This window comes from Sus scrofa, chromosome 6 (assembly GCF_054392235.1).
Source record: "Sus scrofa isolate SSC_HxYL_T2T_F1_AM1 chromosome 6, Sscrofa_HxYL_maternal_Yorkshire_Landrace_v2.0, whole genome shotgun sequence".
Taxonomy (NCBI): Eukaryota; Metazoa; Chordata; class Mammalia; order Artiodactyla; family Suidae; genus Sus; species Sus scrofa.
The window spans coordinates 49,193,145-49,217,652 of record NC_139388.1 but is presented as its reverse complement, the minus strand read 5'-3'; the positions used below and the strand labels follow the sequence as shown (position 1 = coordinate 49,217,652).

The window sequence follows — 24,508 nt, the reverse complement described above, 5'->3', positions numbered from 1 at the left end:
TTTTCCTCCTTATATTGAAACAGATCTTCTTGATTTTATATAAATGTATGGTTTAAATACACACAACCAGCAATGCAGGATCCAAGCCATGTCTGTGGCCTACACCACAGCTCATGGCAATGCCGGATCCTTAACCCATTGAGTGGGGCCAGGGATCGAACCCACATCCTCATGGATACTAGTTGGGTTCATTACCACTGAGCCATGAAGGCAACTCTCAATATTTATTTTTCTTTTGAGGTAAACTTTACATACAATGAAATTCACAAATTTCTTTCAATTTTGCTAAGTGTGTACACCTTTGTAATCCAAATCCTTACCCAGCATGGCAACTGGACTTTTTATACGGCATCCCAAGGCTCCAAAAGAAGAGAGAGACAGACAGATTGAAAGAAAACCAGATAGAAATGATATCACCTTTTCTAATCCAGTTTAGAAAGTTAAAGCAATATTGCCTCCCTTGCATTCTGGCAATTACAAAGTTATACCTGGTTTCAAGAAGGGACATAGACTCTACTTTTTAATGGGAAACATGTTCAAAAATTCACCAAGAAAACAATACTTTTTTCAATAATCCAGACAGGTGAAGATAGCCTAGACTGGGTGGGGCAGTCGAAGGGGGCGAGGGGAGGGGTTAAATTCTGGAGAGATTTAAAGGTAGAGGTGATAAGACTCGCTGGTCAACTGACCATGGATGTAAGGGAATGAGGCGTCAGTGACAGCTATGGGGCTTTTGGCCTGAGTAGGTAGAAGGATGGAGCGGAGGAAAGCCAGGGAGTAGCAGGTTTAGGGGGAAGACTGGGAGCTCAGTTGAAGACCTATGGAGTTTGAGACATTGCTTAGAACCTTTTGTGTGCTCTAAGCTCACTGATGTGCAAGTAGCAGGATACAGGAACCTGAGAAAATAGAAGATAGAAATTTGGGGGCTATGAAAATAAAGATGGGATTTAGAGCCATGAAGAATGAGGATACATAGAAAAGTCAAGGCCAGGGCCCTGGGACACACCGAAGTGACAGGTTGGGGCAATGAGGAGGCACAACCAGAGGTGAGGAGAAGGGTGGGGTTCTCGAAGCCAGGAAAGGAAGTGCTTCAAGGAGGGAGGGGTCAGCACACCAAATGCTGCTGCTGCTGCTGCTGGCCCAAGCAGGATATGGACGGAGGCCCAAGTACTGTTCTACATTCTGATGACCCCACTAGCTTCATACCCAGAGGGCAGTTCCACTGGTCTCATCTGAGACAAGAGGATCCCTTCTTTTTTTTTTTTTTGGCCACACTCACAGCACGGGGAAGTTCCTAGGTCATGAATAGAACAGACCACAGCTGGGGCCACACAGGATCCTTAACCTGATGAGCCACAGGGTAACTTCCAGGAGGATCCTTCCTTCCTTCCTTCCTTCCTTCTTTCTTTCTAGGACCACAGTGCAGCATATGGAAGTTCCCAGGCTAGGGGTCGAATTGGAGCTACAGCTGCTGGCCTACACCACAGCCACAGCAATGCCAGATTCAAGCTGAGTCTGTGACCTACACCACAGCTCATGGCAATGACAACACCAGACCCTTAATCCACTGAGCAAGGCCAGGGATCCAACCTGTGACCTCATGGATGCTAGTTGGGTTCCTTACCGCTGAGTCACAACAGGAACTCCAGGAGGATCCATTCTTAAGAGTCAGATAAAGTGAGTCCCAATCTTGCCCAAAGTCTTACCTAGAACCCCTATCCTGTCCTCAAAAAGGATGAAATCAGAAAAGATTTTGTTTCACTGGTCAGAAACTAGGGTGAGGTAGGGCTGGGCAGAGCTAGGGTATGTGTGTGTGTGCTGGGGGGGACCCATTCCCTAAATTAGCATGACCCTTGACCTTTCCAGAACAATTCCTTTCTCAGAGGTAACCAGTAACCTGAAAAAAGAATTTATTAGGAAAATAGAATTTGTACAATTCAAAGTTGTCTGGCCTCAACAGAGTCTCCTTCTCTCTGCAGTCGCATTCCTGGGGACCCCGGGAGGTGACCTGGCTGGAGGAGACCAAGACCCTGGGTCTTCTGTGTGGCCCAGCAGGCGGGATAATTGTGTGTCCACTTTCCTGGAAAAAAGCCAGGGAAGTAGAGGCTGAGGCATTTGCTCAGGATTGAGCTCTGGGGCTGTGTACGGTTCTGGGACAGGAGCTCAGGAGAGGTGGGCACCAACTGGGGGTCTGAAAGGATTCAGAGGCCCGGTGTTTTAAGTCCTGGTGATGGTTACCTTTTCTGTTGCCGAAGCTCCGCCCTTTGAACCCTTAGCACCTGCAGTACAGGGTCGTCTTGGAACTCGCTGCCGTCGGAGTCTGGGAGGAGAAGAACGAGATTCAGGGGCCGGACCACCATCTAGATCCCCCCAGCCGGCAGCCTCGTGCGCGCACATCGGTGAACTCCAGCTCACCTTCCGCAGCCTTTAGAAGTCTGGCGGCCTGGGAGAGCAGATCTTCTGAGGAGGCGTGGCCAGCAGCAGTTGAAGGCGTGGCTACAACTTCAAGCAGCCCGGCCTTGAGTGGAGGGGGCGGGGCCTTGACCCGAGTGGCCGCCTCCTCAGCTGGAGGGGGCGGGACCTTTGGTAGCAAACGGCCAGCTTCCGTCCAGGGAGTGTCTTTGTCCTTCCGCGGCACTGGTCCCGCTAGGGGGAGCATGGCCTTGCCGTTCTGAGACTCGGCCTCAGACCGAGCCGGCGGGGTCTCTGCCTGCGGACACCATGATTCAGAGAGCGGGGCTGTGACCTCTGGGCGAGGGGACGTAACCTTGGACTGAAAGGGTGCGGCCTTGACTTTCCGACATTCAGCCTCGGGTGGAGGCGGGCCCTCAGGCCGAGGGGGCGTGTCCTCCAGGCTGTCCGGAAAGAGCCGAGCCGCCACCACCTGGCCCAGGGCGCCTTTGAGCTGCGGGCCAGGCCCATCTTCAGCTGCCTTAACTCGCCCAGCAGAACCCCGGCTTGGGGTTCTGCTTCTCCGAGGCTTGGAGCGCTGCCTCTCGGACTCGGCGGGGCTACTCGGTGCAGGGGTGGGCAGGCCTTGGGGGGCGGCAGGGGGCGCAGAGGTGGAGGCAGGGGGTGTGGGGGTTGAGGCTGGAGGCGTAGAAGTGGAGGCCTGGGGAGCCGAGGTAGAGGCTGGAGGCGCAGTGGTGGAGGCTGGGGGCATGGAAGGAGTGGCCCCAAGAGATACCCAGGGACCGGGCTGCGGTGCCCAGAAAAATCCATGGGGACTGGGGCCCCAAAAGATGGGTGGAGAGAACCCTGGGATAATAGGCCTCTCCACAGGAAAGGCCTCTTTGGGAAAAGGCGGAGCCACACTGCCCCAAAGTGGGAGGCAGTTAGGCTGGGTTCCTAGCGAACTAAGGGTCTCCGTAGGAGCAGAAGTCTGTCGACTGATGGGGACGGGGACCTGAGAGGGAGAGAAAGGGTAGAGGGTCTTCAGTCCCCCCTCAGACTTCCCCTTTTCCAACTTTTCTTAGGATCCCTCTCCATCCCTCTCAGGCGCCACCCTCCCCCCTCTCACCGTAGTGGTGAGGGCAGGGGTCCCGGGCAGCACCCAGGTCCCATCACCCTGGCTTCCTCGAGCCTGTTCCAACTTCCGCCGCTGCCGCCACTGGTACAGAATGTCATCTTCTGGCCGCAGGGGTGCCCGGGAGGAGACCGGTGCTGAAGCAGGGACAGGGGCAGGTGCTGGGGTTGCTTTGGAGTAAGGAGAGGGAAGAGGGCTAAGTCTGGGGCCAGAAGTGAAGAGCAAGGGCCGCCTAGCACATTCCCTTCGATGGTCCCGGAAATTTCTTCAGACAAGCTCTCGCGATAACGTCTGAACTCCTCCGGGAGACAAGGAAGTGGGGAAATGGGCAAATCAGAGACGAGAGCACTCCTGGGCTTCTCAACCTGTCATCATTCAATTCTTCATTCATCAACAGCTATTTATTGAGCTCCGACTATGTACCAGGCACTGTTCTGAAGCACGGTTCTGTACCCTGCTCCTCAGGTACAGAAGTGACCAAGACCCATTCTCCAGAATCTGCTCACTTCTCCCCACTTTACTGCCCTCACCTGCCAACCCCACAGCAACTGCCTCCCATTTCCCTTCTAGCCTGTCCTCCCAAACTCTTCGCACCTGCAGCCGGAGGGAGCCTGTGAACACCTGAGTCAGATCCAGGCCTTCCTGGGTTAGATTTTTCCCCAGGCTGCACCTGTCTCCTGGTATAAAGCAAAACCCTTTGCATCTGTGGTTCCTACTACCTGGAATGCTCTTTCCTCAAGTATCCACAGGGTTCACTTCAAGTCCTTCAGATAGCTGCCCGAGTATGACCTTCTTAGTGACAGAGCCCTTCCCTTGGCCACCCTACTCAAAATGGCAACAACCCCGGCCCTACCACTCTCTATCCTCTTTCCTGTTCGGTTTTTCTCTTTAGCACTTAGCACCTGCTAACTACTAATGATAGTTCTCTGCTTATTTCATCGCTCCCTCCACAACTGCCAGCATTGCAAGGGCAGCAGTTTTTGCCTGTCTAGCCATTACCATATCCCCAATGTCAAGAACGGCCTGGGGTCAGTACCTGTGTCACAAACGCAAAATGAACTGTTTCTGGTGCTCCATCCCAGGGCCTGGCCTTGTGCTGGGGATTCAGACTAAGGGGCCAGGGTCACTGTCTGTCCTCAGTCCCGTGGGGCAGACATCATTCCCCATCATCCAGAGATTATTTCATCAGTCATGATCAAGACACCCACCGTGGTCTCTCAGAAGCCCTACCCACTAATGCTGCACAGAGAAGGGGGTTGGGAGGGGGAATCATCTGGGACCTCTCCTCCCCTCCCCTCTCCATCCTGTGGTTCTACTTCCAAACCTGCCCACTCCCTTCTACCCTGCTCCTCAGGCTCTGGCTCAAGCCAAACTACCAGCATCTATCTCCCACTCCGTGCTGAGAGCAGCCACAGGGAGTCTGTTAACGCCCAATAAAGATCATGTCCCCTGCATGCTCAGAACCCTCCCGTGGTGCCCCAGGAGATAATGACCAAATGCCTCAGGCGTCTACGTGGCCCCCGTGTAATCTGACCCTTGCCAATCTCTTCCACCTCATCCAGCACTACTCTTATCCCTGGTTCCCACCTTTTCTAGTCCGCTGTCGGCCACGTGTCCCCTCCCACCTCAGGTCCTCTGTGCAAACGAGAGGGCTACTGTCCCCATCTTCATCATTCAGGTCTCCACTCAGAATCTCTTCCAGAAAGGCCTTCTCTGACTCTCCAGCATCACAGTCCTCTTCTGCATGGCCCTAATTTCTGCTTACCTGTCACATCTGTTTGTGGAGTTATGTAGTGATTCTCTACCCCCACACTCATTATGCTGTGAGGACCATGAAGGTGGGACCATGCATGGTTCCTTCACTAAGGAATCCCCAGAGTTCCCATCGTGGCTCAGTGGGTTAAGAACCCAACATAATGCATGATGTCCGTGAGGATGTGGGTTCAGTCCCTAGCCTCGCACAGTGGATTAAGGATCCGGCATTGCCACAAGCTGTGGTGTAGGTCGCAGACACAGCTTGGATCCAGCATTGCTGTGGCTGTGGCATAGATCAGCAGCTGCAGCTCCGATTTGACCCCTAGCCTGGGAACCTCCATATGCTACAGGTGTGGCCATAAAAAGGAAAAAAAAAAAAAAAAAAGGAATCTCCAATCCCGCTTACAGGCTTCAAATACAATAGCTAGTCAATGTTTATGTGAAAGGATGAATACATTTAATCTGCAAAACAACTCATGAAGTAGGTAGTAGTCTTATCCCCATTTTTTTTTTCCCCTATTTTAGGGCCTCACCCAAAGCACATGGAGGTTCCCAGGCTAGGGGTCGAATAGGAGCTACAGCTGCTGGCCTACGCCACAGCTCACAGCAACACCGGATCCTTAATCCACTGAGTGAGGCCAGGGATTGAACTGCAACCTCATAGATCCTAGTTGGGTTTGTTAACCGCTGAGCCAGGAAGGGAACTCTCTCTCTCTCTTTTTTTTTTTTCCCTTTATCCCCATTTTATAGGTGAGAAAACTGAGGCTCAGAAAGAGGTGAATAAAAAGAGGAACTTAGAAGGAGCAAAGAATCAGACAGGAGAATGCTTGTGTAGGATCACACAACATGCAAAAACACCACTCTGGTTTCTGTGCTTGCCTGTCCCCACTCATGGGAGTCCCATGAGACATGGAATAAAACAAACAAATGAACATAACAAAACAGAAACTGACTCACAGATGTAGGAAACAAACTAGTGGTTACCAGTTGAAAGAGGAAACAGGGGCAATATAGGGATAGAGGATAAGAGGTACAAACTACTATGTATAAAATAAATAAGCTACAAATATATATTGTGCAGCATAGGGAATATAGCTAGTATTTTATGATAACTTTATTATTATTATTATTACTTTGGCCACACCCATGGCACATGGAAGTTCCTGGGCCAGGGACAAATCTGAGCTTCAGCTGCAATCAACACTGCAGCTGGGGCAATGCTGGATCCTTAACCCACTGCGCTAGGCCAGGGATCGAACCTGCATAGCCCGAGAGACAATGCCAGATTCTTAACCACTGCCCTACTGTAGGAACTCTTATAATAACTTTAAATGATGTAAGATCTATAAAAATTTTGAACTACTATGTTGTACATCTGAAACTAATATTGTAAATCAACTGTACCTCAATTAAAAAATATGAATATTCACCCTAAATGGACAGATACATAAATATTCTTCATACTGTTTAGGCCAAATTTTGCTAGTGAATTAGGTAGGGGTGGTGCCAAATTTGAAAAAAAACCTTCTGATTTTGGAGCTTCTCATTCAGAACTGCAGACAGGATGCAGAGAGAGAACCTGCATACGCATCTGAGCTACTGTCACTTTTTTGTTTGTTTTTTCAGGTCCACCCCTGCAGCATACGGAGGTTCCCAGGCTAGGGGTTTAAAGGGAGTTGTAGCCACTGGCCTATGCCACAGTCACAGCAACGCCAGATCCGAGCCACGTCTGCAACTTATACCACAGCTCATGGCAACGCTGGATCCTCATCCCACTGAGTGAGGCCAGGGATCGAACCTACATCCTCATGGATGCTAGTCAGATTCGTTTCCACTGAGCCATGACGGGAACTCCTGAGCTATTGTTAACAGAGCCGTGCTAAGTGCTCCATGTATTCACCAACTCATTTAACCTTCACAACACCCACAGCAGACGACAGTTACCATCCCTGTTTGATGGTTGGGGAAACAAGGCCCAGAGAGGCCCAAGGTCACAAAGCTGGTAAGCTGCAGAGCTGGAATCTGCACCCAGACTGCCCTCGTCCTGGCCTCCCCAGTTCCCAGAACTTACCTTCTGCCTTGGGCACAGAGCCCTTGCTGGAGTCGGGGGTGAAGGTGATGGAGAAGGGAGAGAGGCCATCAGAGCTGATAGGGAACGAGGAGCTGCTGGCATCGCTGGGGCTGAGGGAGGAGGAGGAAATGGAGGCCTTGCTGTAGGGAGAAGGCAGCAGTGAGCCAATAGGGGTCTCAAAGGCAGTGAGCGGGCCTGGAAAGCCAGGAGAGGGGAGAAGGAGGGGGGCGGGGGAGGCACCTGCGTTTGAGCAGCCGGGCAGCCCTGCTTTGAAGGCTCAGTGTCTCCAAGTCCAGCAGGGAGGAATTCCATGTGTTGAGGCTCTGTGAGGTGAGAGGGGTCAGAGGCCAGCCCCTATCCCAAAGGCTGTTGGGAAAGGAGCTCTGGATAGAGGGCCTGGATGCTGGTCTGCATTCCAGGTGGCACCCCCACATGCTGGCTTAGAATCTGATTCTCCTGCTCAGGGAACAGAGACCTACCTGGTTTTCCTCTGTGGATCCACAGCCCTCAGTACAGTTATTGTTGTGGGAGAAGGGTTAACTCTACCTTCTGGACCAGGCGTGGCTAATCACAACTGTGATTGGCTCAAAGATGAGTGGGGCTTCAAATGGAGCTACTGGAAAAGCCTTCTCTTTCTACCAGAGGAACTAGGTATGTTAGAAGTCTAGAGCCACTGGGGCCACCTTAGCTATTTTCAGGGGAGAGCCTACTTTCGATTGAGCCAAACAAAGAGGAACAGAGAGCCAAGAGAGTTGAGTTTCTCCCAGTATAGTTCAAACACCTGGATATAACTATGCCTGAAAGCATCTATTTTGGGATTTCTTGATTGCATTAGCCAACAAATCCTCCCTGTTGTGGTTAAGCCTCCTTGAACTGGGGACTGACTCTAATTCTATCCCAGGGCTGGTACTATCAGTTCAGGCATGCAGATGAAGGAGTGGACCATGGAGATGTCACCTGCTTTATTTCTTGAAGGGGGGCCGTAGCTTTAGCCTGCGATGCACTGGCCACCTTGGCAAGAGTTGGGATTGATGTGCTGAGTCTTCCTTCTGGTTCACTGGCTCCTGCTGAGAAACCCCAGTTGATTTTGGGGGCGGGGGCAGGAGGAGAGGCTCCTGGGGGGATTGCTCAGGACTGGATGAAACTGAAACAGGTACCTTCTGCAAGTTGACGGTTGGGGTCTGGAGATTCAGGCTGCAGCCACCAAAAGTCAGCTGGGGTTGGGCCTGCAGACTGGCGTTCCTCTCGGCTTGTGGGCTGAGCCTGGCGGAACCGGTTTATATACCTGTGAGTATCAGAGAATTGAGAAGTGGGCAAGATGAGAAGAGCCAAATAATAATAACAATAATAATCACAATAGCCAATGTTTATTTAGCACCATGGCAGCATGTGGAGGTTGTCCCTCAGTATCTGTTCTTCTTACTCACATAATAATGCAATGTCATATAAGACCATAATCCAGGGCACAAAGCCATTCTTCTACAAATACATTTACCAGGTGCCCTTGTAGCTTTACAGCCATGTTAACTATGTTCTTGAGCAACAGGTATGAGGAGGTGTGGTTCTGGAAAGTGGATGTGGCTGGAAGCCATTATGGTCCATGAAGGAAATGGCAACAGTCTAGGGAAGGGAGAGCAACAAGACAGAAGGACACGGTGTCCCTGACACCTCAGCTAGGGCCTGCCATGCCAGCCTTGGTTGCCTCTGCCTGGACTATTAGGGGAGGGAGAAATGAATGCTATCTTGTTTAAGCCACGATTCATTTGCGACTCCTTGTTATAGCCGCTAAACTTGAATCCTACAAATCCAAGTGCTTACTATGTCATGGGCATTGGTAAAGATGCTGTACAGACAGTAATTTTTTTCTAATCTTTTTTTTGGGGGGGCCGCACCCACAGCATATGGAGATTCCCAGGCTAGAGGTCTAATCAGAGCTGCAGGTGCCGGCCTACACCACAGCCACAGCAATATGGGATCCGAGCAGCGTCTGTGACCTACACCACAGCTCACAGCAACGCCGGATCCTTAACCCACTGCGGAAGGCCAGGGATCAAACCCGCATCCTTGTGGATCCTAGTTGGGTTCGTTAACCACTGAGCTATGAAGGGAACTCTGGCAGTAATTCAAAGCTTAAAAGAGTCCTAGAGGAGTTCTCATCCTGGCTCAGCTGGTTAATGAACTTGACTGGTATACATGAGGACTCGGTTTGACCCCTGGCCTCACTCCGTGGGTTAAGGATCCAGCATTGCTGTGGCTGTGGTGTAGACCGACAGCTACAGCTCCAATTAGACCCCTAGCCTGGGAACCTCTGTATGCCTTGGGTGTGGCCCTAAAAAGACAAAAAAAAAAAAAACCAAAAAACCCTAGAGCATACATGTTATTAATAATCTCAATTTAGAGATGAAGAAACTAAGACAAGATCACATAGAGAATTAGTGACAAAGCTGGGGTTTGAACCTAGCTCCAGAACTCTTAATAACACGCATGCAGGAGTTCCCATCGTGGCGCAGTGGTTAACAAATCCGACTAGGAACCATGAGGTTGCGGATTCAGTCCCTGCCCTTGCTCAGTGGGTTGACGATCCTGCGTTGCTGTGGCTCTGGTGTAGGCTGGTGGCTACAGCTCTGATTCAACTCCTAGCCTGGGAACCTCCATATGTCGCGGGAGTGGCCCAAGAAATGGCAAAAAGCCAAAAAAAAAAAAAAAAAAAAAAAAGACTAAAAAAAATAACACGCATGCAGCGTGGTCCTAAAAGTGCAGCTCTGGTTGGGATGATTATTATGGAGTGTCTGCCCCCTTCCATTAATCCACACCCTACTTTTCCCCCAGGGCTGTCGGTACTTACTTGGCCACCACGGAGTCCCCACTGTCAGTCAGGGTGGGTGGTGGGGAGGCTCCCATCTGTCCCTCAGTGGTGCTGGGTGGGGAAGGGGTCCCTGAGCTGGGTGGCCAGGATTCCTCAAACAGCTCAGAGGAGTTGGGACATGTAGCCAGAGCCTTGGGAGCTTCTGGGAGCCTGGATCTCTGGGACCTAGATGAGCTCAGGGTCTAAATTAGGGGAGGTGAGGAGAAGAAGAAGTGAGGCTGAAGGATCATCCCTGTAAGGGAATGAAAACACATACAAAGTCTCAATCCAGTGGGGAGGAAACATCCCACAATAGCAACAACTCGGAGTGACTGGGCTGTGATGGGGGATCCAGATGATAGGGGACGGGATAAGGGCAGAGCCATAGGGAGGAGAAGGATTGTCTCTTGATCTTTCACCTCCATCTCTGGTCATGTCTTCTCTCTAGTCGTCACTCTCTCGCTACCGGGCTGGCACACAGCAGTCTCTGTGGGGTATCCTCACCTTGGGGTGCCAGGTCTGGCTTCGGGATGGCCAATAGTGGCTTCGACCCAGGGAAGCATCCCCAAAAGGGCTGTCTTGGGTGGAGAAAATTGACAAGCTGCAAGAGAGGTGGGGGTGTTGGCAGGCAGAACATGGTCATTGCAGCCCTGCTCAGGGGATGTAGGAGAGGGGTGGATGGGAGAATGGGAAGAGGAGGGCAGAACCCTACTACAATTCCCATATTAATTCCTAGAAGAGATGGACTGTAATTCCCATGAAGCACTACAGCACAACCAAGATAATGATACTGGAGGCATGATTCCCATCAGCCCACGGGGTTGTCTCAAAAGAGAATCAAGGCTGATGATTCTTAACCCTGGTCTAGGGTCTATTATTATTGTTATTAGCTGTTCCCATGGCATGTGTAAGTTTGCTGGCCAAGGATTGAACCACAGTAGCCGCAGCAGTGACAATGCCGGATCCTTAACCTGCTGCACCACTAAGGAACTTAGAAGGAATTTTTTCAAAATACTGAAGTGGAGTCCTCACCCCAGACTAAAAGAATCAGAAAATCTGTAAGGGGTTTGGACACCTACACACATCTTTTTCACAGCACCTGAGATGATTCTGAAGTGGAGCTCAGGTTAAGAGCCAAAGCCAAACCTATTATCATTGTACATTTCCCATAAGTCCTTGGGACAATATCTAAGGAGAAAGGGGTAGATGGACTACAATCCCTAGTCACTGGGCTTCGCCTAAGCAAGAAATGTCAAAAGTAACACCCATGGGAGTCTGGGGCAATTTCAAAATAAGGAAACTTAATTCCCAAGATGCCTCAGTACACCCTTACGGGGAAAAAGCCCTTGGGGCCACTAAGAGAGCAGCGTGTAAGACGCCATGGGGTCCCCGGCGGCATGGTGAAGTCCAAGGCGGGAGCAGTTTAAGGCTGTAGAGCATCTTGGGAATTGTAGTTCCAGTGCAGTGGAGAACCAGAGACGCCGGACTCTGGCAAATCTGATCCTAGGCTGTTTTGCTCTCACCCTTGGTCCTCCCCAGGCTTCCTGTGATCCCCAAAGAGGGGTCGGCCTCACCTGCGGTCCATCCCTCAGCTACCCCGGCGATTCTGCCCGCTTGGCTGGGTCACCGGACACATTGCGAGCGCATCTTTGTCGCTTAGCAATGCCCTGTCAGCCCCGCGAGAGCCGCCTCCAAGGCGACCAATGATAGACAGGAAAATAAAAGTAATTGGACCGTGGCCAAAGAAGGTGCTTCACAATTGGCTGTAACGTGAATGAGAGAGCACGTGTGATTGGAGAATCGTAGCAAGCTGCAGCAACTGGCAAGCCCTTGGACCAATTAAAAGGATCTGAAGCTGGGTTCGTGGTTAGGAAGGTTTTCAAAGTACTCTTGCTTTCCTGCAGCCTTGTATTCTAGCCACTCCCCATCTTGCTGCATAAATCTTATCCAGATTCCAGTCTAACTACGGCTTTTCCCGCTGCAGGGGCCATCGGGGAGTTTAGCCCCTCTCCAACCACCATCCCTCCATCAGTCCAGCCAGCTTACCAGTCCCGCCCGGTCATCTAACCACTTCCGTCTTGCTCCAAGAGCAGCTGGTTGCGCCAAGTGCCAGGTCTGGGCTCCTGGCCGAGGTGGCGGGATCAAAATGAGCTATTTCAGGCCCCGGCGCGCGGCCCCCGGGGGGCCATCGTGGACTGTTCTTGCCCGCGCCCCCTGGCTGCTGCTCACCTGGCAGACCCCGCTGCCCTGCGCACCCGAGGCTGAGTCAGAGGCACAGAATTAGGCCCGGCTTGCCGGGGGGTTGGGCTCAGAGCCCTGCTGAGATGGGAATAGGGTCTGTTCTGTGTTCTCCTGACAGCCTGGCCTGGTTACCGCATTCCCTGTACCCAGGAATCTGCTCCTAAAACCTCCATCTGCGTCATCCCCAGAGCGCCTTCGGGGCGGGGGTGGATTAAAGAGACTGGGAATTCTTGGTGGGCTTCTCAGGCTGTGGGTCCCAAACGCCACGCTGTGCTCCTCATCCTGGCCAGGGCTCCGTCTCCTCAGCCTTAGTTTTCCCTTCTGAAAATTGGGGAATGATACCTCCGTGGCATCCAGCAGGCGCTTAATAAATGGCCAAGTCATTGTTGGGCTTTCTAAATAAGGCTCTATTAATGGCCGGCTCTGGCCGCGGTCCCAATGTCCTCGGGCGGCCCGCCGAGGGGCGGACACAGGGCGTAATATAAAGCGGCGCCGGCGCTCGCTGGGGCACTGCAGAGCCTAGGGGCGGCGGCGGAGGAGGATGGAGATCCCGGTGCCTGTGCAGCCGTCTTGGCTGCGCCGCGCCTCGGCCCCGTTGCCCGGGCTTTCGGCTCCCGGGCGCCTCTTCGACCAGCGCTTCGGCGAGGGGCTGCTGGAGGCCGAGCTGGCTGCGCTCTGCCCCGCGACGCTGGCCCCCTACTACCTGCGCGCACCCAGCGTGGCGCTGCCTACCGCCCAGGTGCCAGGCCTGGGGGAGGGGCGGTAAACCGACCAGTTCCAAGGCTGGGGTCCCCTGTCACCCTGAGGGGGGTGAAGGCCTGTCCCCAGACTTTGAGCAGGGTGGAGAGTCCGACCATTCAGAGGGGCTTCTGGAGTATGGATTCTCAGAGGTCGGATTACTGAAAGGGGTGGGAGGTCTGCGTCAGTCTGAGGAAGGTCTCGGCTCCGAGAGGAGTGGAAGGGCTGGGTCACTAATAGGGTGGGGCCGTCTCGCTGAGGGGAGTTCTGGTGACGCCGAAGGATGCTGCTGACCCAGGCAATCTGGGAAAAAAGGGGGAGCCCAGTTATTCCGCAGAGCGTGGGGCTCCCAGGGACTCCCGAGGGAAGGGAATGTGTTGTTATTCTCGGGGAAAAGAATCTTCAAACTGTGTGGTGACTGTGTAGGTCTCCTGGAGAAGCAGAGGGTAGGGAAGGTCCAGTGACTTGAGAAAGAGGGGTCTGGCCACTCAGAAGTGGGGGAGGAGTACTAGTAATTGCTGAGGGCTCAAGCAATCCCGTGACTCGAGTGGGAGGGTAGAAAGAGAACACTGGTGACTGGGGGAGGAGGCATCTTGGCGATTTCTGGGGGCGGGTGGGGCAGTAAGGGCCCCAGGGGCTCTGGGTAAGGGGGCTGAGGAGTCAGTGTCCAGAAGGACACGCCGACTACGGGGTTGTTGACACTAAGGGAGAGGGCGGGCCTCACCCCATGAGGGCGGAGGTGCCTGATCTTGCGGGGGAAGGGGGCCTCATCCCTCTGGGTGAGAGGGAAGCCCAGCTACTACAAGGGGAAGGATGATTCCAGTTACTCTGGATGAAGAGGTCTTCGGTGGCTACCGCCTAGGAAAGGGGACCCCGCAGTTCCGGAGGCCAGAATCAGCTGCAGCACCAGAACAGAGTCAGAAGCCAGGGGGGCGGGGCCTTGCGGGGTCCCGAGAGCCCCGCCCCTCTCGATGACAATGGGGCTGTGCGCAGGTGCCAACCGATCCCGGGCATTTCTCGGTGCTGCTGGATGTGAAGCACTTCTCGCCGGAGGAAATCGCCGTCAAGGTGGTTGGCGAACATGTGGAGGTGCATGCGCGCCACGAGGAGCGCCCGGTGAGCCCGCTGGCGGGGGCGGGATCAGAACGTGCAGGCGGGAATCATAGGCCGAAGGGGCGGGGCATCTACAGGGAAGGGGCGGAGCCTCTCAAGCTTCTCTCTCCAGGATGAGCACGGATACATCGCGCGCGAGTTCCACCGCCGCTACCGCTTGCCGCCTGGTGTCGACCCGGCGGCCGTGACGTCCGCTCTGTCCCCTGAAGGCGTCCTGTCCATCCAGGCAGCACCTGCGCCGGCCCAAGGTCCATTGCCGTCGCCACCGGCTGCTGCCAAGTAGGGGTCAGAGAACCCTGGGAGCCGCCTCAGGCCCCGCCTTTTAAAGCCGACCTGACTCCGCCCAGCCAGATGTCCCCCGGCGCGCGCCAAGACTATCCGCCCACCCCACCTGGGATCTGCCTTGACCCTTCCAACCTAGACTCAGTCCTGATAACCCAGGCCTTTACACTGACACTCCGGGCTCCTACACCCTCTCCAGCTTACAAACCTCCAGACACTTCTCTAGTTTCCAGACCCTACAAAGCACTGTCCCTCAGCCTGGTCTCCCATCCCCAAGGACCCCACTTGGCATAAAACCCCACTCCAGACACCCTATTTCCTTCTGACTCCTCTAGGCAAACATCTCCACACCCCGTTTCAATCCATGCGCCAAGATTTTGGTGGAGACAGCCCTGCCCCCACCCTAAACCTAGGCAAAACATGCATAATCCCTGCTTCCCCTCAAAGGTCCCAGACTATGCACAGACCTCCCACCCTCAACCATCCTGGCCTGGTCCACAACCTCTGGATCCTTCCCCTCATTCCAAGCAGCTACTCCAGTACCCCTCACCCTCTCCCCTCAGCCATCTTCTAACTTGAAACCTCAGCCAGCTACCCCCAGACTCTTGAACCCTTTTTCTAATCCCCTATTCTAGGCCAACCAGGACCCTCAGCCTCAAACTGTACAGATACCTACCCCATCTCCCCAGATGCTGCACAGATATCCTAGGCTCCCATCTCCAGCTCTAACCAGAACCCCCCCTGTCTTGTCCCTCAAGTCTCCAACCACATAATCCCAGGCAATCCACTTTCCACACCCCTCCCCCTTATTCTCCAAGATCCAAAGCAGCAGCCATTTTCTTTGACGCTCCACAATCTTTCTCCCTCCTTGAGTTTCTTGACGCCCCCATCCCCTCACCCAGGCCCACTCCCCCAATAAATGTGCTGGAGCTGTGCCAACGGCTTTCTGTCTGGGCCAGGAAGGATGGGCTGGAGCAAGTGGAGGCCAGTATGGGGCAGGGGAATGTTTATTGAGGTGGGGGGACAAGGGAACATCACTGTCGCTCGTACATCTCCCGTAGGATCTTCATGCTTTCCGAGTAACGAAGCTGGTTCCGATGGGATGCCTCCTTCCACCTGTGGCGGGGGTGGGAAGACAGAGGGAGGGCTCAGCAGTTGGAGTAGAGGCCACAGGGATCATGCACGCTGGGGGCTGCTCACCTCTGGCGGATGCGTTTCCAGCGCTGCATGTTTCGGTAGATGAGAGTGGAGGGTGAGGGCTCAGGCTCGGAGGGCTGCATGGACAGAGAGGCCAGGCTGGGCATCCATGCCCAGCCCCACTACATAGGCCCCATCGCTCCGGGGCCAGCCTTGCACACCCACCTCGTCATCAGGGGCACCCTGGGTCTCAGGCTGGAGCGGGGATGGAATTCGGGATCTGCAGGTGTCTCCAGGTGGCCCAGGAGCTGTGGGTGGAGGCAGCTTATACACGTCTCGACTCTTGCTGTTGGTGACCTCTGAACCCTGGGGATACAAGGGCCCCACGCCATGCCCAAGAGAGTCAAAGAGGGGCAGGGACACACATTCCACACCTTGTGCCTGTTGCAGTGGCAAAAGACATGAGAGTCTCACCAGGGACCTGTACTTAGGCATCCGGTCTGCTGCTCCAAGGATCCCTGTTGTCTCCTGTCCAACCCAGGGACCCCCAGTGCCCAGCATAGAGACCTTCATTTACCCTACCCAGCCCAAGGGGTCCCCATCTGCTTCCTTAGGTCAAGTGGTTACAGCTATTTGCACTGAAGACCCCTGCCCCATCCCCTAGCCCTTGGAGGTCCCTGATCCTGGAGTTCACATCTATCTGCCTGACCCTGTCTCCGCTCCCTCCCAGGCCAGACAGCCACGTCTGTCTGCTCCAGAGCGCTCCAATCATTTCCTTGGCCTAAAGGTTCGTATCCGTGAGCCTCACTGGATCCGGGGGTCACTTGAGGGACACAGAGACCTGTGCTTACTGATCCTACCAGCAGGGAGGGAGCCCACCGCCCATCCCACCTCCTCATCCTCAGGCAGCGGGGGCAGCGGTGAGCTGGGGGAGCGTTCCCGCTCGCGCACGGAGGGGCTGTTGCGCATCCAGGCTCGGCAGATCGGGTACAGAGGTGTGTTCTCACTGAACTGAGCCAAGTCCACGCTCCGATCAAACAGCTTGATCACGTATGCATCTGGGGTGGTGAGAGCAGGAGGCGTGTGAGGGTCCTCACAAAGCCGCCTGTCCCTGCCCCGCCCCTAGGGCCACCACCTACTCACTGGATCGCTGTGGCCCACCCTCGGCTAGCCCATCATCCATCTCCCTCCTCTTCTTCCTCCTCTGGTGGGGGAATCGGGCGGATGGCCTGTGTGGGAGGGAGAATATCAGGACCAGGGCAGGGTCTGGGGGCCTCTCAGCTGGCTGGGCCCCTGCCCCCTTACCGTTTGCCAGTGGCCGCGATGGAGCAGTCCCTGTGGGAAGAGACAGGGTGTCAGCAGGCTCACCCTTGTCTGCTCGAAACCGCCCAAAGGGCACCCAAAGGGTGATCAAGCTGACATGGGCCCCAACCCCTTAGGCCTTGGGTCTCATCCCCTAAGGCTCAAGGTGCCATCGAGAGGGGACCTGAGCTTCCGCTGCCCCAGGGCCTTTGTACTTGTAGGACGGTGACAGGCGAAGCATGAGGCAGGGGGGTCAGGCTCAGATGAGGAAAGTTACACACCACAAACCCTCAGTGGCAGATCCCATCAATAAAACTCACTTGTTGTGGGCGTCTGAAGGGGTCTTCCTGGCCTCCTCATCCAGACGCTCCCTGGTAGCAGAGAGAAATGTGGGTTCAGGGTTCCAACGGCTCAGAGTGGGCAGGCCCCCAGTGATCTCACCCATTCGTTCCCTTCCTCCCTAAGCCAGCCTCTGGAGTCCCATCCAGGGCCAGGGGGTCCAACCTGCCAGGGCCCCCAACCCCATGACCCCATGCACAGCCAGATCCCAACCTGTCCATGTGACTCTTCTCCAGAAGACACTGCAGAACAGCATCCAGCTGGTTCCGGGCCTTGGCCATCTCCAGCTCTGAGGAAGAAGGGACCAAGCAGGAGTCACTCCCCTGGCCCAAGGCAGCTGGGCAGCCACCTGGGCCAGGGAAGGGCATGCATATCTAATCTTTGGGCCAGGCCCGGGCAGACTGGGAGGACACAGCAAGCAGGGACTACTGAATGATAAGCAACAGCTCTGGGTTCCAGGGCTGACCCACATGCTCATGTGTGACCTAAGGTAAATCACCTTACCTCAAGGAGCCTGTTTCCTCATCTTGAAAATGGGTCTCTGAGTGATACCTATCTGCTCGGACTGTTCTGAGATTTCAATAAACCCATGCTCTATATGACTCTCTTAGCAGGATGCATTAATAAAAAGTAACAACATATGGAAGTCCTCTTGTGGCTCAGTGGGTTAAGGATCTGGTGTTGCTGCAGCTGTGGCACAGGTGGCAACTACTGTGGCACAGGTTCCATCCCTGGCTTGGGAACTTCCACGGGCTGTGGATTTGGTGAAAAAAAAAAAGTAATAACATAGAGTGTTTGGGGAGTTCCTGCACACGGGAAACTAATCCGACTAGGAAGCATGAGGTTATGGGTTCTATCCCTGGCCTTGCTCAGTGGGTTAAGGATCCGGCGTTGCCATGAGCTGTGGTGTAGGTCACAGATGTGGCTCGGATCCTGCGTTGCTGTGGCTCTGGCGTAGGCCGGCAGCTACAGCTCCGATTCGACCCCTAGCCTGGGAACCTCCATATGCCATGGGAGCAACCATAGAAAAGACAATAATAATAATAATAATAATAACACAGAGGGTTTGTTACGTGCCAAACACTGTTCCAAGCACCTCATGCATATTAACCCACTGAGTTTTCACAATGAACCTGGTGGGCAGATATGATTTTTACCCCCATTTTATAGATGAAACTGAGGCACAGAGATGTTAAGTTACTTGCCCAAAGTTACCCAGCTGGGACATTGCAAGGCTGGGGATTTGCACTAGGTCATCTGGCTCCACAACCGAAGTTATAAGGCAGGGGCTCAAACTGGTGCAGAATCTACTCCTCAAATGTGTTTGAGGTATTGGTGTTATTTTAAGTCTGAGTTAAATCTGAATGCAATGACTACATTTAATAAATGGGAGTTCTCATCTAAAATACCCATTTTTGGCTTTTTCCTCCCAGGGAAATGAGATCCGGGCCCACCTGCCTGCAGGCCACAGGCCCTGCCTGGCCTTACCAGCCTGTGGGTCTGCCTCTCATTATCAAAGAACTTAAGGAGGTGACGATGCTGTAAATATCCTCCCCTTGCTCCTGAGGGGTGTTTGCTCTCCTCTTCCAACTAGTAGGAGCGCTGGCCCAGTGCTCAGAGCTTGGAAGGACACTTGGGGACATGCTTTACCAGCCCCGAGACTTCCTAAAGAGCCCAGGAGACGTTACTCAGAGGAGAGATGGAGGGGATGAGGGGCTGGAAGCAGCTGATATTCTAGCAAAGAGCCTTGGGTAGGAGCCAAGGTTTGGATCATGCCCTCATCTCTTTCCCTAGTCCCTGCTTCCCTCCTGAACCTCAGACCTTGGGACCCCATGGCCTCCTGGACCCCTCCCTGTGGACTTCCCCCAGGGTCCTTCCACCTACTGGGTCCCACACTGGCCTCAGTGTCTCTCTAAACTCACCCCTTTTCCTGGACCCCCATCTCAGGAGTATCCCCACTGTCCCTCAGTCCCTCCCTGGGCCTCATCACTGTCACATCGCTCCCTTCCCCACCCTGGCCCTTTCCCTTCTTCTCCCCTGGGCTCCTGACCCCAGTCTCTCCTTCTGATCCACTCGCCACACAGTATCCAAGGGAATCTTCCTAAAACCAAACCTGATCTTGATCCGCCCCTGCTTGGAACCCTCCACCACACTGCGGTGCCCCCGGCTCAGAGTCTGAGCTCTTCAGCCTGGTGTTCACAGGCCTGCATGATTCTGCCTGCTCCTTCTTCACCACCATCATTTTGTGGTCAGACCCCCTTCAATTATTTCGGCATTTGTAAAACTCTCTCCTTGGCTCAAACCCCTCCCTCGGCTCCCCATTTCCCTCAGAGCAAAAGCCAAAGTCATAACCAGGGTCCATAAAATCTGCCCCTCACCACCCATCTCCTCACACTTTCTTTTTTTTTTTTTTTTTGTCTTTTTGCTATTTCTTGGGCCACTCCCGCAGCATATGGAGGTTCCCAGGCTAGGGGTCCAATCGGAGCTGTAGCTACCGGCCTACGCCAGAGCCACAGCAACTCAGGATCTGAGCCGCGTCTGCAACCTACACCACAGCTCACGGCAACGCCGGCTCATTAACCCACTGAGCAAGGGCAGGGATCGAACCCGCAACCTCATGGTTCCTAGTCAGATTCGTTAACCACTGCGCCACGACGGGAACTCCCCATCTCCTCACACTTTCTACCTCACTCACTCTGCTCCCGCCACAGAGGCCACCCTGCTGGCCCTCCAACACTCCACACAAGACTGCCACCTTAGAAGTTTGTCATGGCTCAGTGGTAATGCATCCGACTAGTAACCACCACAATGCGGGTTCAATCCCTGGCCTCGCTCAGCAGGTTAAAGATCTGGCATTGCTTGGATCTGGCGTGACTGTGGCTGTGGCATAGGCCAGCAGCTACAGCTCCGATTTGACCTCCTAGTCTGGTAACCTCCATGTGGCAGGTGCAGCCTTAAAAAAAAAAAAAGAAAAAAAGAAAAAAGACTTCCACCTTCTCCAGTTTCAAAACTATTTCCTTTGTCCTTTAGATTCACTACTCCCTTGCATATGCTCATGGCTCTCTCCCTCACCTCGTCTCACTCCTGATCATATCTTTGTTTCTTCCCCCTTTTTTTGGTTACCGCTTATACTGTTTAACATCATATTTTATTCTTACTTTTTTTCCTTTTTAGGGCTGCACCTGCGGCACATGGAAGTTCCCAAGCTAGCCGCAGAGTCGGAGCTGCAGCTGCAGGCCTCCACCACAGCCACAGCAGCCGGATCCACGCCACATCTGCAATCTACACAGCAGTTTGCAGCAACACAGGAACTTTAACCCACTGAACGAGGCCAGGGATCGAACTGCATCCTCGGGGATACTAGTCGGGTTCTTAACCTGCTGAGCCACAACAGGAACTCCTATCATTACCCTTTAATCTGGATTCTGTGCCTCTCCTACCGCCCTTAACATGCCAGTCTTGAGTTCCCATCAGCTTGGCCCTGACCCAAAATGACTTTCTTTCTTTTACATTCAGTTTTCCCATCTACCACATTTCCTACTTCCTAGGATTATTGGGATACAGTGACTGTGAGGATTAAGAGCCTCCCTGTACTTCAGGTGCTCAGCATAATGCTTGACTCAGGACGGGTGGAAATGGAGAAGCGGAGGCAGAGCCAAGAAAAGGGTCCTTCTCAGAGTCACACAGCTCGGAATGCCCAAGTCTTACCTCATCACCATTCAATCTCAAAGCTATCTTGAACACAGACCGGGAGGTATGAAGGGGGCAGGAATTGCTCGCTGCCTGACCGCGACAGTCAGATGGGCTGCAGGGATAAGTCGCGTCCGGCTTATCGCGATAATCGTCTATCGGGTCTCCCATACCCTGATCAGTCAGTCCGGTGCTCCCCTACAGGCCTCCAACCTCGGGGTCCTCACCTGATTTCTCCACCTTCACTTTCACCGGGAACATGGTTTCAGGCTGGGGTCTGGCTAGATGGTCAGAAGAGCCCCAAAGTGCCTAGGATCACAAATCAAGGCCAGAGGCAGCCGGGGAGAGGTCAAAGGTAAGCTTCGCGTATGGCCAGTCCTCCACCTTGAGCAGTGTCCGGTCGGGACTGCCGCCGATGCCACCACCTCCTCCGGTTCCCCTTCTGTGGGCGGGCCCCTTCGGGACTTGCCTGTTCCCATTAGTCAGGGCAGCCGTCGATCTCGTACCCTGGCCAATTGACAGCTGCCACTGTCGGCTCCCAGCTCTAAGTCCCTCCTTCCTCCGTCCGGGTTCCGGAAACAAACCAACGACTAGCCGGGGCGCTTCCCGGGAGGTGTAGTTCCAGGTTCAGACTCAGCTGAAGTAACGGCGCCTGCGCCGCGCGAGGCACTGTGGGAGACGAAGGGTCTAGTGTTTTGCGAGGCTTCCCGAAGCTTATGGTGTTAGAATCTTTGAGTAACACCAATTTAGCTACTGAACTGGAGTTATTTAACCGTGGGAGTCCCTCTTGGTCTCTTTTCCTAAGAGGAAGATGTCCGGAGTTAGGCTGGGTTCCCTCTTACTGGGCGCTTGCTCGGTTCTAGTTACCTGTTAATCCCTTTTCAGGTGCAACCTCATTCACTGAGCAAATATTAGTGTGCTGAGTGCTCTCCTAGGTACTGGGGACACCGCAGTGAACAAAACGGACAGAAATTCTTACCCTAATGAGCTTATACTTTAGAGGATGGAAGATGAACAACAAACAAAATTTTTTCTTTTTTTTTTTTGGCTTCTTGGGGCCGAACCCGTGGCATATGGAGGTTCCCAGGCTAGGGGTCGAATAGGAGCTGTAGCTGCCGGCCTACACCACAGCCACAGCAACACGGGATCCGAGCCGCGTCTGCGACCTACACCACAGCTCAGGGCAAGGCCAGATCCTTTAAGACACTGAGCGAGGCCAGGGCTCAGACCCGCGTTTGCCGGGTTTGTTACCGCTGAGCCACAACGGGAACTCCCCTGAACATATTAAATGAAACATAATAGGAAAAAAGAATATAGCCTGAAAGAGACATAGGCAATACCAAGAAGACTGAATTTTAAATAGGAAGGTCAAGGAAATCTTATCTAATAAAGCTCTTGAATACATGTGTCTGCTGCTGCAGACAGTCTCCTTTAGAAAATGGAGAACTTCCATTTACCACAGGTACCTTGGCCCAGATAAATTCCAAGGGGTAACATTATGATGCACACTTCTGATGAGACTAATGAGTGGGGAAGTAATGTTTTCAAATTCACACACAACCAGTACAGGATAGCAGCCCCTAGTAATGGAAGTATCATTCCTTTCTTGGTTCCAAATCTGTAAAATAACATTCCCAAGCAAGAAATTTCCTATTTTTGAGGGATGAGGAGTGTACAGGGAAACAACGCACGTCATGCAAAAAGCACTAAACCTGGAACAAAGTAAGCAATCAATACATGCTTCTGAATATTAATACTCATTTTATGCTTCAACATCCAAAAGATCCGAGGAAGTTAATATTGAGAATTAGGGTCCTTTATTGGGGAATGTCAGCAGAGAACACAGGAGATAGGAAAAAGTCTTAGGGACTTGAGAGGGGCTTGGAGTAGAGGAGCCCATCCTGGTCCTCAGGCTTGTGCACAAGAAGTTGTCAGGGGGTACCCAGGGGTATGGTGAAGGAGAGGTAATCCCCAAGGGCACCCCAACGTGGCCGGTAGATCTGGAAGATAGTGATCCAGGTAGTGAGTATAATCACCCAAAAGAGGAAGCCCACAGCTGAGCGCCAGACATCTGTAAGAGGGAAAAGGAGGGGGAAGGTTGGCTTCCACCTGCTCTCGGGTCTCCACAAGATTGGCTCTCTCTTCTCTTCTACAGAGTTCCAGAATTCTGGAACCCCCATCATCCCCTCCCACCGAGGTTCCCAAGTTCCCTTCTCCCACACCTGATGGCCTCCCTTTATCTGTGCCCTGGACTCACAGCCTTTGATTTGGCTCTGTTCCGTGTATGCCGGGACAAGGAAGGCCTCTCGGAAGAACCAGAAGATGTTGACCAACCAAAGAAAAGGTAGGAAAGCAAACCCACCTAAAGAGAAAAAAACCAAACTGGGACATAGGGCAATGAGGATTCCCCCAACACCCGCCTGGATGATCAATTTGATTTTTTTTTTTTGTCTTTTCTAGGGCAGCAGCCGCGGCATATGGAGGTTCCCAGGCTAGGGGTCTAATCAGAGCTGTAGCTGTCAGCCTACACCAGAGCCACAGCAACACAGGATCCGAGCCGCGTCTGCAACCTACACCACAGCTCACGGCAACGCCGGATCCTTAACCCACTGAGCAAGGCCAGGGATCGAACCCACAACCTCATGGTTCCTAGTCAGATTCGTTAACCACTGCGCCACAACGGGAACTCCTGGATGACCAATTTGAAAGATCCTCTCATATACCGAAATTCAAACGGATATCTCTGCTATCAGGGACTCAGGAATCCTGGCTCCTCCCTGGTACCCAGGAATCAGTCCTCAACCATCTCTTTGGCAGGACCAGGAGGCCAGCTCCCCAACTCCCCTCTTCTCTTGGGAGCCATAAATTTAGGCTGCACTCTCCTCCTTCCTCAGGACCCAGGCCCCTCCTCTCTTGGGACCCAGGAGTCGGCGTCCCCAGCCACGTCAACCTCTAGACCCAAGAATCCAGGCCCTCAAGACCCTCTCCCCTGAGGAGCTCCAGTTCGGCTCCCTCTCTTCTCCAGCGACCCTAGGATTACCCAGGTAGTACTTCCGGCACAGGTTCAACTTCTCCTCGTTGGACACTCGCTCTAAGTTCATAGTTGCTCAGCGGCCGGGTCTTCTGAGGGTCTGCGGGACAAGACCGGAGCTGTGACCCAAAGTGACAGGTGCAAGGATCACAAGCGACCACGCCCCTATATGACAAAAGGAAGAGAAATTGAAGGGTGGGTTTTCTGAAAGAAGGGCATCCCCGCCCCAACGAGCAAGCTGACGGGGTCGAGGTGCTCTTGATGTTTACTGGGGGCCAAAACGACGACCCCCAACTCACCAGGGGAGTCTTACTTCCTCCGGCTTGGACCCGTTGCCACTTTCAACTACGGACTTTTGCGCGAGATGCCGCAAGTGCTTCTGGAGTTTGTAGTCCTTTTCTGGAGAGGCAACGCTGCACGCATGCGCCTTCAGTCAAC

The 24,508-nt window shown here is 53.4% G+C and overlaps 4 protein-coding genes across 6 annotated transcripts; 1 reads left to right on the top strand and 3 right to left on the bottom strand.

The window, feature by feature from the left end:
• Window positions 1-1,893: 1,893 nt before the first annotated feature.
• PROSER3 (proline and serine rich 3) lies at window positions 1,894-11,899 on the bottom strand. The gene is given in 12 exon segments (XM_084960601.1): window positions 1,894-1,985; window positions 1,987-2,080; window positions 2,239-2,320; window positions 2,416-3,406; window positions 3,521-3,696; window positions 7,353-7,492; window positions 7,593-7,675; window positions 8,310-8,419; window positions 8,510-8,637; window positions 10,198-10,400; window positions 10,702-10,798; window positions 11,772-11,899. Coding segments are annotated over 12 exon segments (2,163 nt in total). The 5' UTR covers window positions 11,783-11,899; the 3' UTR covers window positions 1,894-1,937.
• Window positions 11,900-12,660: 761 nt separating this feature from the next.
• HSPB6 (heat shock protein family B (small) member 6) lies at window positions 12,661-15,506 on the top strand. Its single transcript, XM_003127059.5, has 3 exons — window positions 12,661-13,177; window positions 14,170-14,292; window positions 14,402-15,506. The coding sequence occupies exons 1-3, from the start codon at window positions 12,980-12,982 to the stop codon at window positions 14,570-14,572; spliced, it is 492 nt and encodes a 163-aa protein (XP_003127107.1). The 5' UTR covers window positions 12,661-12,979; the 3' UTR covers window positions 14,573-15,506.
• A 56-nt stretch (window positions 15,507-15,562) lies between these two features.
• Window positions 15,563-21,447, bottom strand: LIN37 (lin-37 DREAM MuvB core complex component). 2 transcript variants are annotated; one of them, XM_021093436.2, is made up of 9 exons: window positions 21,267-21,447; window positions 17,563-17,638; window positions 17,331-17,381; window positions 17,014-17,043; window positions 16,852-16,937; window positions 16,600-16,766; window positions 15,934-16,016; window positions 15,772-15,845; window positions 15,563-15,687 (listed from the first exon to the last, which is right to left on the bottom strand). In XM_021093436.2, the coding sequence occupies exons 1-9, from the start codon at window positions 21,298-21,300 to the stop codon at window positions 15,638-15,640; spliced, it is 651 nt and encodes a 216-aa protein (XP_020949095.1). In that variant the 5' UTR covers window positions 21,301-21,447; the 3' UTR covers window positions 15,563-15,637.
• A 1,386-nt stretch (window positions 21,448-22,833) lies between these two features.
• PSENEN (presenilin enhancer, gamma-secretase subunit) lies at window positions 22,834-24,417 on the bottom strand. Of its 2 annotated transcripts, none has more exons than XM_003127056.5 (4): window positions 24,370-24,417; window positions 24,080-24,235; window positions 23,297-23,401; window positions 22,834-23,110 (listed from the first exon to the last, which is right to left on the bottom strand). In XM_003127056.5, the coding sequence occupies exons 2-4, from the start codon at window positions 24,138-24,140 to the stop codon at window positions 22,971-22,973; spliced, it is 306 nt and encodes a 101-aa protein (XP_003127104.1). In that variant the 5' UTR covers window positions 24,141-24,235; window positions 24,370-24,417; the 3' UTR covers window positions 22,834-22,970. The 2 variants fall into 2 exon arrangements, with proteins under 2 accessions (XP_003127104.1, XP_003127105.1); XM_003127057.5 differs by having other exon boundaries at window positions 24,080-24,170.
• Between the last annotated feature and the right edge of the window lie 91 nt (window positions 24,418-24,508).